The 16050-nt window shown below is 51.8% G+C and overlaps 1 protein-coding gene across 1 annotated transcript in view; it reads right to left on the bottom strand.

Moving 5' to 3' along the window:
* LOC102563743 (zinc finger protein 436-like) overlaps positions 1-12645 on the bottom strand; it is a 30598-nt gene extending 17953 nt beyond the window's left edge. The window contains exons 1-3 of the mRNA XM_059728495.1: positions 12423-12645; positions 11219-11343; positions 1834-2714 (exon numbers count right to left, since the gene is read on the bottom strand). Coding sequence (XP_059584478.1) covers positions 1834-2714; positions 11219-11318 — 981 coding nt within the window. The 5' untranslated portion in view covers positions 11319-11343; positions 12423-12645. The remainder of the gene's footprint in view (positions 1-1833; positions 2715-11218; positions 11344-12422) is intronic.
* Between the last annotated feature and the right edge of the window lie 3405 nt (positions 12646-16050).

Genomic DNA, 16050 nt, shown 5'->3' with positions numbered 1-16050 from the left:
CTCAGATTACAACTAAAACATAACTAAAAGAAACAGCCTGTCAGAAATGAGACCAAAGGAAATGCCATATACACCTGTGACCACTGTGACCCTGCAAGTCTAAACATTGGTCTTTACAGCCACAAGAGAAAATGCACTACTGGTCAGTAGAATAGCTGCAATATCCACCATCACTCACTGATGAACAGATGCCAAATAGATGTAATTCGGGGATGAAAAGAGGTTGCAATCTAAATAAGACAGTAAGACACACATGAATGAAGAGTCACTTCACGTTTTATTGCAAAGTGTTTTCATGTTACTGCTTTGTCTGTCTGGGCAGAATAAATGTCCGAAAAAAGCTTTATAATGGATTTTCTATAATGCAAGCTGGCTGAAGCTGCTCTACCCCAAATGGCTTCCAGTCTCTGTCCACAGCAAGGTCACTTCCAAGCTCATGGTTCTACTTCTGGCCTGAGCCCAATTTCTATAACTGAATTTCTGTGGGCCTTGTCAGCCCATTCACTCTATGCTGTAGCACCCCTGCTTTGGGAACCACTGTTGTACAAATAACTGTGGAAAAGAATTAAAGAACTTGTTAGTGAAAGAGCCATGCCACGGTTTCAAGAATAACTTGGGCCTGTCCAGCACATAGCTCTTCCACCTTTACCCCTAGCTAATAAACTGCATTAAAAGAAACAAAAAAAATGATGTCATTCAATACTGTTCTCCTGGTACCTTAAGAAGATGGCTGCTCTCACTGTTGCAGGGACCTGATGCAACTGTCACAAGCAGAAGAAGCAATCCACAAATGTGTCTATTAAAATGTGGTTCATGACATGAAAATTGTTCCATATGAAAGAATATCTTTGTCTATCTTAAAAAAAAAAATAGAAAATTCCATCCAAGGATGCTACATTGAAAGAGTACAAAGGACATGGGACGTGTTCTCCAGAGAAAATAGCATGTGGTTGTGGACTATGGCAATCCATATATACACAGGGGTAGAGTTAAGGTTACATGGGAAGCCATAAAAAGCATTTCCTGACTTGACAGGCCACCAAGATATGGGGGAACTGGCCAGTCACATTTTACGGCCCTGAGCTGTAATTTTGGCAGTGCTCAACTTGAAAGGCCACAGGAAGTAAGGTGAACTGGCATTTCTGGTCAGCCATGTGCAAGACATATCTATGTAGGGCTGATCATAAAATAGGAGTGTTTATTATGGAAAATGTACCCTAAAAGGAAAAATCCTTTGTCAAAATGTTCTATTGCACAGCACAGGATCTCGGTAAAAATAAAGTAATATACAATTTATTTTGCCTGGTAACTGGAATATTTTAAACAAACCCTAAAATATTTCAGTTCCAAAATACTAGAGCGTGCTGCCTGGAAAGTGTAATTTAGGTACCTCATCCCCAGTCTCCTTGATGGCTGGCTTACATCCCTCATTATCAGTCTGTGCAGCTAAGGATCAGCAAGAGGGGAAGCCTTGGTGCACCATAGGAAACCCAGTCCAAGCACAGAGCTCAAGCTGTGGAGGAGGAGTGTAAAGCAATCACACTGCCACTCGCCTGAGGCACTGCACTAACTGTTGGCTGACATGGCACTTCTGTTCTGCCATTACCTTTTCACCTTACAGAAATTTTGCAAGAATGTGCATTCACACCCAACCCACAGCTGACTTTGAAAAGAAGGCTGGCATCACTGCCCCCACTTCGTGCAGAGGGGACCTGAGGGACATGGAGGCAAGGCAGCTCACCTGCAGCCACCCTAATGAACCCACGTCCTTCCAAGCCCCAGCCCAGTGTCCCATCTGTGAATGCCTGGCCCCTATTTGTAAGGCCGTGCTACCGTGTGGCTCCTCTGGTGGGTGATGAGCCCAGAACGCTGGCGGAAACTCTTGCCGCACTGGGGGCAGCGGTACGGCTTCTCCCCCGTGTGGATGCGCTGGTGGATGGTGAGGTGGGAGCTGACAGCAAAGCCGCGGCCACACTCACTGCAGCGGTAGGGACGCTCCCCAGTGTGGGTGCGCTGGTGAAGGCCCAGTGTGGAGCTCTGGCTGAAGCGCTTCCCGCAGTGCTGGCACTGGAAGGGCTTCTCACCTGTGTGGACGCGCTGGTGCTTGGTGAGGTGGGAGCTGACAGCAAAGCCCTTTCCACAGTCCATGCACTTGTAGGGCTTCTCCCCTGTGTGGACACGCCGGTGCAGCACCAGCGTTGAGCTCTGGCTGAAGCTCTTCCCGCACTCTCCGCACTGGTATGGCTTCTCGCCCGTGTGAACACGCCGGTGGATGGTGAGGTGGGAGCTGACAGCAAAGCGCTTGCCGCAGTCAGGGCACTGATAGAGTCTTTCTGCTGCAGGGATCCGTGGTAGTGCTGGTGGCTGCGGCTGTGGCTGGGGCTGCAGCTGTGGGGCCTGGGCAGGGCGTGCAACCTGAATAAAGCTCCCCCCACACTGGGCACACACGTTCTGCCCTTCCCCTGCTCCCATCCCCCGTGCCAGGACCTGCATTCTCTGCGAGGCAGCACTGCCTTCCTTGAACTTCTTCAGGGCTTCCCCACCAGGAGGCAGTTTACCCCATCTTTTACCCTGCTGCCCCTCTGGTCTGGTAATGGCATGGCCCAGGGCCTGGTAAATATTCACCTCAGACCGTAACCCGGGTAAGGTCCCATGTGGCTGGGCTGTTTCAAGGCATCCCTGTTGGGGATTTGCATTTGTCATCCCGCCATCTGCTGAGACAAAGAGAAAACCCAGGTAATGAGACTTCAGGCTCAGACCAGGCCAAGCAGCCCCCTCACTCTCTAGAATCTCAGCTTCCTTTTATATTTATCTATAAAAATAAGTTTCTAACTGCTTTGGCTGTGGAAAAAACCCTTGAGAAGGCAACCTGAATGCCTACTAACTAAATGATACCTGCACAAGTGTGCAGAGAGTTTGAAAAAATTGCTCAGATTGTTGAGACTCTGCCACAAGAGTAATGAGTGCAGTAATGCCTGCCTGAATTTGGAGAGCCTGAAAAACTGATCCATGTTAAACTGGAATTGCCCTAGGCATAAACTAGCACTGGATCCTCCAGCTCTGTTTGCAAATAACCTGAGACAATTGCTTCAAGGGGAGGGAGAACTGCCCTGAGTTAAACCAGTACAGAACCAGTACAGTTCCACCTTGGTTTTCAGAAAGCTTAAGAAAATTGAGAGTATGGCAGAGGACTGTCCTGAGTGGAACTGACACTACCTAAATTTGCTAAGTACCTGGAACAAGCACTCTGTGAGATTTAAACTGATCAAATGATGGCTGTGAGCTGTGTGGGCAGAGCTTATTTTATGAGGAAAAGGGAGGAGGGCTTGCAAAAGCATTTCTAACTATATCCTGGCTCAGATGCAGCTCATGAGGGCATGCAACTAGCTTCTGAGTTGCTCTAACTTAATTCTCATCCACATCAGTTCCCCTTATGAACATCCAAGCCCTTTCAGTCCTGGAGAACTAGATCATGGCTGTCCAGCTGGCAGTCCACAGGTTGCATGCAACCCCCTGCATGGTTAGCATGCAGCCTGCAGGCTCCTGGCATGGTCACCATTGCCCTTACCACAACAGCTGAGTTCTTCAGGCTCCCCTACCCACTTCCAGCTTCTACTTCCTGCTCCCAGTCCTGAGCAGCACAGCAGGAGAGCACTGCAATTCCTGATCTGTGCATACAGCAGGAGAGGGCTGTGCTGGGCTGCTTGCAGTCTGTGAAAGAAAGGCAGGAACTAGGCTGCCCATGCTGTAAGTGGACTTATAGCTGGGAGGGAGGGGATGCTACATGTGTGGTAGAGGGAGCTAGGCTGCCTGTGCGGGAGTGGGGCAGGGGATGTAGAGGGTGCCAGGGCTGCCCATACAACATAATAGGAGGAGAGGGGATGACAGAGCTGGACTGCTGGGAGGGGAAGTGGAGCCAGGAAGGTTGTGTGCATGGTGGCAGGGAACACACTAGACTGCCCACAGGGCAAGAGAGCAGAGGAGGGGTAGTCCATACAGCCAGCAGCCCTCAGTCTCTGGTCTGAGCCTCATGCATGCAGCCCCCTCCTGCCTGGAAGTTGGACAACCCTGCCCAAGAGCAAAGAGACCATTGCCTTACAGATCTTGGAAGAGCACCTCTGTATTTCTCTAGAGAAGGGCAGTCAAAGCCCAACAGTTCCATCTTTTAAACCCAGTCCCTTTTAAAAACGAATTATTGATCCTTTCTGAAATAGATTATGCAAAGATTAAAAAACAGTATCCAGTTCTCAAAAGTGGCATGGACTGCCTCCTCCTGCAACTCCTGGTTATGTTGACCACAGACCTGCCAACTTCCACAATGGATGAGGCAGGAGTTTTACAGACAGCAACTCCTTCACTGCATAGCCCATGTCTCTCCCCAGAAAACTTCCAAGCTGTGCACTGAATGAGACAGGGGCTCTGTGGAAAAAATTATAGTTGGTGCTCCTTTAGCTAAAGACAGGGTCATACACATCAGGGACTGAACTCTGGTGCCACAGGAAAGTTTGGTCTGGCTCCGACACAAGACACATGGGCAGATGCTCGTCATGCCCCAGTAAGCACCAGAACCCTCCCCCCCCCCCCCCCCCCCCCCCCCCCAGCAGGACACCTGGTGGACCCCAACTCTGACCTCCAGCATAGTCGGGAGGCATGTGGGGCCCGTGGTAGGTGGAAGATAGTCAGCTGCAGCTGAGAGGAGCCGAGGAGGGTCACACACCCCCCGGCTTCTACGTGGCCCAACCCCCCCAGGGAGCCATGCGACCAGAGCCTTGTGAACAGAACATGCCAACAGGTGCACGCTGGGTCCGGTGCATGAATTAGTATGAAGGTTCACGCAGGAGGGCGTGCAGGCAGGGCACAAGGCTCTAGGTGGCGAGCATGAAGAGAAGGGTTGGCACAGTAGTAGGCCGGACTGTTACCTGTACCATGGTGGTGACGTGCTACACCTTGAAGATCCCCTCCGTGGCTGCCCCCTTCCCCCCACCCGGTACCTCTGAGGCCTGCACCCAAACAGAACCCATGGGTCCGGCCTCCACTCACACAGGGCACCCAGCTCTTGGCTGTGGGGGCTGCCTGGCACATCTGTAAGCACATGAGATCAGGAGCAATGACACCTCCCCTTGTGAGGTTTGCTCCACATCGGAGTCTCTGGAGTACTGGATAAGGGAGCTCCAGACTGCTGTGCAGGGGGTGCGTGACATCAGGGATGGCAAAAAGGAGACTGACTCTTACTGCCAGGCTCTTCACCAGAAGTAAGAACAGGGAAGAGCAAGGCTTGCTGGCAGGACAAGGGTATACAAGAGGAGCTCCCATAATGTCCAGCCAGGGGTCACTTGGATGAAGGCTGTCTCCGGCCCCAAGGCACGCTACACCAGGGTCACCACCCAGCTGGATCACATGTACAAACTCCTTGCAGAACCACTAGAGCCAAAAGAACCACCAGCTCCTGCACCTGAGGAAGAAAGGCAACCAGCAACCACTCCTAAGACAAAACACAGAGTGGTCATCATGGGAGACTCCTTCTTGAGGGGGACTCAGGGAGTGATCTGCCACCCTGACCCCTTAGCCTGTGAGGTCTGCTTTCTCCCAGGGGCCCAGATCCGGGATGTAGCTGAGAGGATCCAAAAACGTATCCAACCCTCCAACCACTACCCCATGCTCCTTATCCATGTGAACATGAATGACATGGCTTGAAGCAATCCCAGCCAAGTCACGAATGACTACAGGACTCTGGGAACAGGGCTCAGAGAATTGGGGGTACAGGTGCTTTTCTCCTCAATCCTTCCAGTTACAGGTCACAGGCCTAGGAGGGAGAGAAGAATTGTAGAAGTTAACAGAAGACATGAAGGCTTTGGCCTCTATGACCACAGTCCGCACTTCAGAGAGAGAGGCAATGATTTGTTGGGAAGGAACGGCCTCCACCTCGCTTGAATAGAGAAGAAGCTCTTCTCGGCCAGAGCGGCTGACCTGCTTGACCAGGCTTTAAACTAAGTTCGCTGGAGGATGGGCGGATAACTACCAATGCAAGCCCACCAAGCGTCAACCACGAAATCAGAAGGTCGGGCTGCACAAGGGAACTCACTCCTACCTCAGCCCAGGGACGGGGCTATTCTAGGAGTGCAAGAAAGCCTAGGGCCTCTGGTGGCAAGCTGACTTGCCTATACACAAATGCCAGGAGCTTGGATAACAAACAGAACAAACATTCTGCTACACAGAATGACTATGATCTCATAGAGATAATGAAGACCTGGTAGGACTCCACCTATGACTGGACCACTGGTATAGATGGCTATTAAGCCTCTGCGAAGCAGCTAGTATTTGCTTCAGATTTGGCCAATTCTGGGGACAGTGCTTCAATTCGGCGATTCATATCACTGTCCCAAACTGATTTGGCCAAATCTGATTTGGAGATTCGACCACCACTGAATCGGCCGAATCTCCGAATCAGCCCCATCCCCCGCCTGCTCTCCCAGCCCCGTCAATGGCTGCCCTGCCTAGCCCCAGCTCTTCGAAAAAAAAGCCCTCAGTCACTGGCTGCTGCCAAGTGCGGGGCGATCCCCGCTGCCCCCCTGTCATGTGAGGGGCTCTGCCATGAGCCCCCTGACCCCCGCCCACTCTCCCAGCCCACCCCCACCCCACCATGGCTGCCCCACCCAACCCCAGCTCTTTAAAAAAAAAAAGGAAAGCCCCAACTCATTGGCTCCTGCCAGGCATGAGGGTGATCCCCGCTGCCCCACGCTGCATGGGGGGCTCTGCCACAAGCCCCCAGAAGCCCTGAGGCCACTGTAGCAGCTGGTGAGTCTGGGGCTTTTTTTGTTCATTTGTTTTTTTAAAAAGCCAGGAGCTGGGGCGGGCGGGACAGCCATGAGAGGGCAGGGGGCCAGGGGTCTTCTGGCATGAGCCCGCCACTCAATGTGAGGCAGCAGGGATCACTGCCCCCCCTGCCTGGCAACAGCCAGTGAGTAGGGGCTTTTTTTTTCTTTTTTTTTTAAAGAGCCAGGAGCTGGAGCTGAGCAGGGCAGCCATGTGGGGGCTGGGAGAGCGGGCAGGGGGTCAAGGGGTGCTCAGGGAGGCTGGGGGAGCAGGCAGAGGATGGTCTCCTCCACCCTCCTCCAGCCCCCCCTCCCCTGCCCCTACTTACCAGCACAGAGTCCGGGTCCAGCTCCCTGCGGCAGCAAGCGGGGACTGCCCAAATCTCTGAAGCTCTCCGAATCTTTCCCAAATCGATTTGGAAAGCTCTGAATTGATTCAGGCCTTTTAATTTGTCTCCTGATTTGATTCAGAGATTCAGCCACCAAATTGGGCCAAATCTCCTCCAAATTGAATCAGCACTCAAAGTTTCTCACAGCCCTAATAGCTATACCTTGTACAGGAGAGACCGTGTTGCAAGAAAGGGCAGGGGTGTAGCTCTCTATGTGAAGGAGCAGTACACTTCTCTACAGGCAGAGATTGTCAACCAAGGAGGGCGACTTGAGACCCTCTGGGTAAGAATACAGGGGAAACGTGCTGAAGGGGATATAATGGTAGGAGTCTACTACGGACCTCCTAATCAGCAGCAAGAACTTGACCATGAATTCACTATGGAACTGGCTGAGGCTGCATGGTCTCGGTGCATGGTTATTATGACGACTTCAGCTACCCTGACATCTCATGGGAAGACCACTCAGCCAAATCCAATTGCTCGCAACACTTCCTCATCTGCATTGATAAGCTCTATTTGTCTCAAGAAGTCTATGGGTCGACAAGGGGCAAGGCGCTGCTGGACCTGGTACTGGCCAAAGGAGACTATCTAGTGAGCGACCTGAGGATCGAAGGGAAACTTGCCTCCTGAACCTGGCTGATTCGAGAACTCGTGGCACTTGAGCAAGGTACCTAAAGATTGGAAGAAGGCCAATGTGGTGCCTATACTTAAGAAAGGGAGGAAGGAAGATCTGGGGAACTACAGGCCAATCAGTTTGACCTCAAGCCCTGGAAAGACCTTGGAAAAAATCTTCAAGGAAACCATTAACAGGCTAACAGAAGGCAACATAGATTGTTGTGGGTAGGTCTTGCCTGACCAATCTCATTTCCTTCTGTGACCAGGTGATGTCACAGGAGAAGCGGTTGATATCATATATTTGGACTTCAAGAAAGCCTTTGACCTGATGCCCCATGATGTCCCCATGGTAAAATTGGGGAACTGCAGCCTCAACAACCTTATGGTCTGATGGCTGGGAAGCTGGCTCCATGGTCAGACCCAGAGAGTGATAGTCAATGGAACCAAATCAACACAGCGCATGATGACCAGTGGTGTCCCCCAAGGCTTTGTTCTTGGACCTGTACTCTTCAAAGTATTTATAAATTATCTGGATTGTGGTGTCAGAAGTGGACTAAGTTCACTGATGACACCAAACTATGGGGAAGTCACCCTAGAGGATAGGCTGGCAATCCAGGTCAACCTTGACAGGCTTGCAAGGTAGGTGGATCAAAACCTGATGGAGTTCAACACGGAGATATGCAAGGTGCTCCACCTCAGGAGAAAAAACCCACAATTATAGGCTTGGCCACGGGTGACTGGTGCCTCCTGAGTTGGGGGGGGTCCCCCGCAACCAACTACGCTGACCCGGAAGCATGAGCAGTGCTCCCAGTAGTGCCAGCGGCACTTCTCCTGGCACCCCTACTCTCTGGCCAGTGCTTGCAGGGGGGGCACCAGTGCTCCTACCTGCCCCGCCTGCCCATTGCTTAAGAGGGAAGTGTTGGCTGTCAGGGGGTGCACCAGCGCTCTCAGGGGATGCACGTGTACCCCCATGCACCCCCTATGCCTCACCATTGGGCTCAGCAGTGTTATGCTCGCTAGTACCACAACTGAAAGAAACTTGGGGGTCATGATTGATCACAAGATGAACATAAGCCACCAATGCAACAACGCAGCCAGCAAAGCAAACAAAACTCTGGCTTGCATCTACCAATGCATCTCAAGCAAGACCCAGGAAGTCATCTTCCCACTTTACTGAGCCGTAGTGAGGCTGCAGCTGGAATACTATATCCAATTCTGGGCTCCACAATTCAGAAAGGATGTGGAAAAGCTTGAGAGGATCCAGAGGAGAGCCACACGCATGATTAGAGGACAAGGGAGTAGGCCTTTTGAGGAGAGGCTAAGGATGGGACTCTTCAGCCTGGAAAAGCGTAGGCTCAGGTATGACTTGGTGACAGCCTATAAGTATATAATGGGTGTGCATCAGGAACTGGGACAACATCTATTCACCAGAGCACCCCAAGGAAAGACAAGTTCCAATGGTCACAAACTCCTGAAAGACCGTTTTAGGCTGGACATAAGGAAAAACGTCTTTACCTTCCAAGTCCCTAGGGCCTGGAAGAGACACCCCCCCCCCACCCCAGAGGTGGTGCAAGCACCTACTCTGGACACTTTCAAGAAACACCTGGATGCCTATCTTGCTAGGATCATTTGACCCGAGCTTACTTCCTGCCCCTTTTGACAGGGGGCTGGACCCGATGATCTTGCAAGGACCCTTCTAGCCCTAATATCTATGAAATCTATGGAAGATTAACTCTAGAGCAGAGGAGTTGGGGTGCAGGTTAGCACCATAACCATTAGTAAATACAGGGGGAAATACAATTTAGGGGAGAAATTAATCTATTAATTAATTCAGGTCAAACTTCCTGAATAGCTTCAGTCATAAAAAAATAGGGAAATTTTTCTAAAACACTGAAACAGTTTCAAGATTTTGACTTTTCATTTTGAAATGGTATATTCATTTTGAATTTCTTTGACTTGAATTTTAAAAAAGGACGGGAGGGGAAGGGCCAATAACCTGAAAATGAAGCAAAACATTCTTGTTTGAGATCTAAGAAAGCATCTCAAGTTGACCTGAAATGAAATTTTTTAGAGGTTTGTTTTCTGTTTTACTTTTATTTTAACTGAAAAAAATAGTTCAAACACTCCTACTTGATTCTGGCATTTCCTAACATTTGAGTGCTTCACTTTGCAACCTTAATGTTTGTCTTCCATCTGTTATATTGTGTGTGTTTGGTATTATGAATATGAAGCCTATGATCACAAAGGGAAATATACGCATTAAATATAAAAAGCTGTCCTTAACAAGACTTTTTTGCAACAAATTATACAATAGCCAGGTGATATTCCAGGGGGTTGTGATACTGGTTGAGTCCTGAGTTCAGTTCCTGCCTCTGCTACCCAAGCTGGTGCGCTTTTCACTAGACCTGGCTCTGCTACCCATATTGAATGACCCCAGGGAAGTTACTCTCTGTGTCTCTCATCTGTAAAACCAGGCTTTTTTTCTTTTTCATTTGCAGTCTTAGCCAAAGCCTGGAACTCAAAGGTGTTACAGTAATGCTAATAAATAGTAATAATTGCCCCTGATTAACTTGCAGGAAAACTGAGGCACAGGAGATGGAGGAGGAGTGACTTAAAAGTCATCACCCAGGAAGCCAGTGGCAGAATAGGAACTAGTATCCCAGTCTTGTGATCCCCAAGCTGGTGTGCTTTTCACTGACCAACCTCCTAAGTAATATTTCCTGTCTCTCACCCATGTGCCTCATTGTTGAGACAGTACACTCTTTAGGGCAGACTGTCTCACAGGACTCACATGCACAGCTCCTGGCACCAAAGGGTCCTGGACTCAGTTAGAGCCCAGAGAGAATAAAACATTTTTTTCCTCAAACCAGACATTCAATAGGCAGATAGATAACACTGGGAAGGCAGTCCAGGTCGCAGACAGATCAGATTCTAGTCTCACCTTTGTCATTGGTGACCTTGATGACACCACTTACTTTTTCTGTGCCCCACTTTCATTCCTTCAAGTCCTATTCAACAGGAATGAAAGGGCTGAAAGAAGTCTCCCCATTCACTCATTTGACCCCAACTCCATGGCTTTTTTCCTACAACACCTAGGATTCCAAGCCTGTCTCTCCTCCAAACACCATTCAAGCTCTAGACCTGCTTAGGTAACAAGCTCAACTGCATTCAGGCCCCAGTTACCCCCAGTAGTGAAACAGCAGCAGTGACACTGGTCTCCTCTTCAAGTGCCTTGAGACAAAACAATGGTGAGTGCAAAAGCCACAGTCTCTCATACATTCAGGGGAGAGTAGGGCCAAAGCCCCACAAATCTTTGGGTCTAAAGAAGATTCCACAGGATAAGACTATCCCAGCACATCTGAGACTGCAAGCCTCTAGCAGCAAAGGGGAACTATTTCTTACCCAGAGAGACCAGGGTCCCATAGCCATCAGGTACCACATCCCTGTAGACAGGCCTCTGACCAGGGTCCAGCAGAGCCCACTGGATCTCAGCAAAATACATCCGCCTTCCTCCAATGGCCCAGCCTCTGCAACAATAAGGTCCAGGCTCAGTGTCACCTGGTGCCCAGCCACAGAGTCCTACCCTCACAGGCTAAATGGACCCCTTCTGCCTTAGATTGGAGTCCAAGGCCACACTGAGCTGGCCTCACATCTCTCAGCTCAGCCCAGAGCCCCTGTCTCCAGCCCCACTCCCCAGCTCAGCCCAGAGCCTCTGTCTCCAGCCCCACTCCCCAGCTCGGCCACATCCCTCATTCCAATCCTACATCCCGCAGATCAGTCCCATTCCACCGTAACCGGCCCTGCCTCCTTACAGTAAGGAGGATTTTGTTCCCCATCTACAAGGAACAAAATCCAAAATACCAGGAACACCCTGTAAAAGACTGTGGTAAAATCCGGGGAAATGAGAGCACTGTCACCCTTGCTACTGCAATGACAAGAAAGTAGTTGGTTAACTCTGGTATGGGACATCTGGGTGCTGGGTATGAAAGGAAGCAGGCAGAGCATAGTGGTAGGAGGTTGTGTGTCAGCAACAGGGGCTGGGTATTAGAGGAGGGTCGGGTACAGCAAAGTACTCTTGGGCCGCAGGAAATCGATATGGCAGAAGGTGGAGATCTGCAGCTGTGGAGAGTCATGATGACCGTACTCCAGCTTCACGGTCCTTACGCTCTCCAGATCACACCTGAAACAGAGGCACTGAGAGCACCCCTGATCAGACACCTGCCAAAAAGTGACCACAAGGGCACACCGCTGGAGTGGGGTTGGAGGCCTGCTCTTTGGTGATGTCCACCAAACACCGGGCCTAGAAGGGCCCTGGGGGGCCGCCTGGTCCGGGATGTGCGGGTCCTAAGGCATCCCAGCCAGGAGCCCACCGCACGGCCGTGTCTATCCCAGTCCCCCTGGCCTTCTCCCAGCAGAGCAGCCACCCCTCGGACCCGCCCCCCGCGGCTCGTAGCCAGGAGCGCCGGCAGGGAGCCGGGCTCCATCGCGGGGAGGCGGCAGGGGCCCGGCTCAAGCCTTCGCCAGGAGCGGGGGCACCACGAGCACCGGCCCGGGCCGCCTGCTCCCGCCGCGGGGAGCCCGACCGCAGGGGCCGCTCCCGCCTCACCTGGGCCCCGCCGTCCCGGAGCTGCCGACCGCGCGGGGCCCAGCCCGGCCCAGCCCGGCTGGGGGCCGTCGGGGCGCTGCAGCCGGGGCCGCCGCGCAGGCGAGAGGAGCTGCTCAGCGCGGGGTCGCTCCGACAGCCGCCGCCTCCGCCTGACCTGGGAAGTTCAGCCCCCGACATGGTGCGCGTCGACAGCAGGGGCCGGGAGCCGCCAGCCCCGCGGCCGCGAGAGCCGGAGCCCCCTAGCGGCATCGCTCCGCGCTCCGCCGCCCCAGCCCGCGGCCCGGCCGGACCTGGCCAGACGGATTTGCTCGCGTAGTAACGCAGGTGCGCGGGGGCAGCCGATGCACCTTGCCCGGGCACAGCCAAGCGGGTACGGGGTCGCGTACTCCTCTTCTCCACAATCATATCTGTCAAAGGACCTTTTTTTTTGGTGGCCTAAGCTGCCTCCAAGCGGGTCACTGCTGGCATGGCCAGGGCGTTTCAGTGCCAGCAGTGCTAGGTGGTGCAGAGAAGGGTGAGCGCGGTTGGGCTTGTTCTGTGGCTCAGGGCCCTGAGCGCTGGACTAGTACAGGACCTGGAAAGCTGCAAGTTGAAGGCTGCAGCAGTGGTCACCAACCAGTGGATCTCAATCCACCAGTAGATCTCAGAGCCCCATGGGCAACCAGTGCCTCCTGAGTTGCGGGGGGGCACTTGCCCCCACAGCGGCCAGTCAGCAACGGGCGGAGGCCTGCAGCTGATCACAGGGAAGGGGACAGATGATCACACCAACCTGGAAGTGCCAGTGGGCATGCTTCTCCTGGTGCCCCCACTACTCAGCCAGTGCTGTCAGGGAGGGCATCAGCGCTCTTGCCTGCCCCCCCCCCCAGGAATGCTGGCTGTCAGGGGGTGCACCAGTGCTCTCGGGGTGCACATGCACCCCTGTGCACCCCCTACACGTTGCCACTGCTCTTGCAGTAGATCTCAGAGCCTCTTGGAGTCAATCAGAGGCTGGGGTGGGGCACCAAGTGCCCACATGCATGCATGCCCACGCTCCAGCCCAGCAGGTCAGTCCATGGGGGAGGGGAGGGGAGGGATGGGGCAGGGGCTAGATCGAGGCCCCCATAGTGAGGGACAGTGTTGCAGAGGCAGGAGCAGGGATACATTGAGTGGGGCCCTGGCTGGGTGTGACTTACCTGCTGGGGAGGTACGCCTCAAAATAATTTTTTCTTCCTCTGCTTCAATCTGTCCCCATCCCTTTCTGCCCCACAGACTTACCTGCTGGGCAGGGGTGGCAGGTGGTAGCAGCACACGGTAGATCTTGGGTTGTTTTTAAATGTCAAAGGTGATCTCCTACTTAAAAAGGTTGGAGACCACTGCTCTACAGGTAGGTAAAGAAGCCCTTATGGACCCAAGTTTTTCCCAGGGGAGAACAATAAAGATGGTAAGAGAACTGCAGAACATGATTTTGGAGGAGAGGCTGAAGGAACTGGGATTATTTAGTTTGGAGGAGAGAAGACGAGAGGGGATTTAATATCAGCTTTCAACTGCCTGAAGGGTGGCTCCAAAGAGTTTGGAGCTAGACTGTTCTCAGTGGCGGCAGATAACAACAAGGAGTAATGGTCTCAAGTTGCAGCAAGGGAAGTTGAGGTTAGAAATGAAGAAAAAGTTTCTCACCATGAGAGCAGTAAACCACTGGAACGAGTTGTGAAATCTCCATCCTTGCAAGTTTTTGAAATAGACAGTCTTGGCTGGGATGATGTAGTAGTGGATGGTCCTGCTTTGAGCAGGGGTTGGACTAGTTCAGAGGTTCCCAACCCCCAGGTCGCAGCCCGGTACCAGGCTGTGAAGGGTTGGCTGCCAGACTGGAAGTGACTGGCATACTGCAGACGGGTAGCCAACCCTTTTTTATACTCGGTATATAAAAGGGTAGGCTTTTATACTGAGTGTAAAAAAGGGTTGGCTGCCAGTCCACATTTTGCCAGTCTGCAGTTTGTCGGTCCAGTCACTTCTGGTCCGTGGTTTGCCGGTCCGCGATCAAAAATGTTGGGAACCCCTGGACTAGTTGACCTTCTGAGGTCCCTTCCAACACTAGTTTTCTATGATTTTATGACAGAGAGTGGGTGCTGTCTAAAACCAAGTGTTTTGCCCATTAGCGGAGGAGGTGTTCTGCTGCTGCAGTGCTGATATGTGTTACTCAGGAACAGCGTGTTTCTTGCACAACCCTCTGCAATAAAGCTGATTTGTTTTCCCAGGACTCTGTAAACTCCAGGAGCCACAATCCTGGACCAGAACCCCCAGCGCTACATGCTGCCCAACAGACCTGGACACAGGCATGGGCAATCCGGATGGCTGCCCATGGCCCAGACAGAAAGGGGGTCCCAAAAATGAAAAAGAAATTACCATTGCAAAACGAGTTTTAATATTGTGCATATCCAGGACTGGCAATGTTATCAATTGAGAACAAACTCTTTAAAGACATGGGTACCACAGATGTGATAAAGACTTTTGCAACAAAAACATCATTATCTCCGGTGAAGGGGGGGCCTGATACTAAAAGTTTGCCCAGGGCCACCAGGAGTCTAGGTATGGCACTGCTGCCAAAACACAGACCAAAAGGCAGTCACCCCAAAGTACTCACACTCTCCATAAAAATTAGAGACACTTGAATGCAGACAAAAGAAAGTACACAGGAAGGCAGTCTGGGTAAGGGAAACAACCCAGGGCCCTAGAGCTGACTCACCAATGTCACTAGAGGTTCCCTATTGGATTATCCATAATCTGACCTTCACATTAGGGATTGCTACCTCAACCCCAGGTTCCCAGAGTAGTCTGACCAGAATCTGTACCTGGGAGCTCCTGACTGTTTTCAGAAAGCACTGGAGATATAGGGCTGCAGCTTGTGATTAACTGCAGAGTTGTGTCTCAGCCTGGGCTATAGCTTGTAGGCTGGCTGTGAAGGATTGTAAGAAGGGGCTCTGCTACTTTGTTCTCCTTCCATCTCTTGTTTCCCCAGGGTGCAATCTACCCTTATCCTCTTCCCCCAGAAACATCTTTGCAGCAGGTGAATTGAAGGGGTCCCTCTGGCTGAGTGCATCTACCCTTGTGTTGAGGGTACAAGAGGGGCAGTTCTTTCTGTGCAAAAGCAGGTCTGGCCTGTCCTCTTGAATCAGCTTGCTGGTGTTTTGGGAGCATGCCCTGCAGTGGTCCAGGTAGTCAGATGCTGGGAGGTGACAAGGAGCATGGAGGTAGGGGAGACAATGGAAGATGTAACAGCAATCAGCAACAGGAACCAAATGTGTTTGGCTGGAAAGATCTGTGCCTTAGGCAAGGGTGGATTAATGAACAGGCCCTCACTGCTGTGACATCATCAGATTTTTTTCTCCATCTTTAAAACTTGAAGGAACCCAGTCATTTGAATAATAATAAATGCATCATGGTCTTATATGTGTGTCTTTTTCATATTTGGCTGCATTGTTAATAATGGCAACTTTCTATCATGGTTAGTGGTACATAAGAGGGCAAGACAACCATCTTTGGGCTGTGGGCCCCAAGAATCCTTTATCCACCCCTAGCCTCTGTGCACTGGCAACGCGTAGGGGGCGCACATGCACCCCCTGAGTGTGACAGTGTACCCCCTGTAAAAAGGCAC

This window comes from Alligator mississippiensis, chromosome 5 (assembly GCF_030867095.1).
Source record: "Alligator mississippiensis isolate rAllMis1 chromosome 5, rAllMis1, whole genome shotgun sequence".
Lineage (NCBI taxonomy): Eukaryota > Metazoa > Chordata > Crocodylia > Alligatoridae > Alligator > Alligator mississippiensis.
This window is presented reverse-complemented; position numbering and strand designations above follow the sequence as displayed.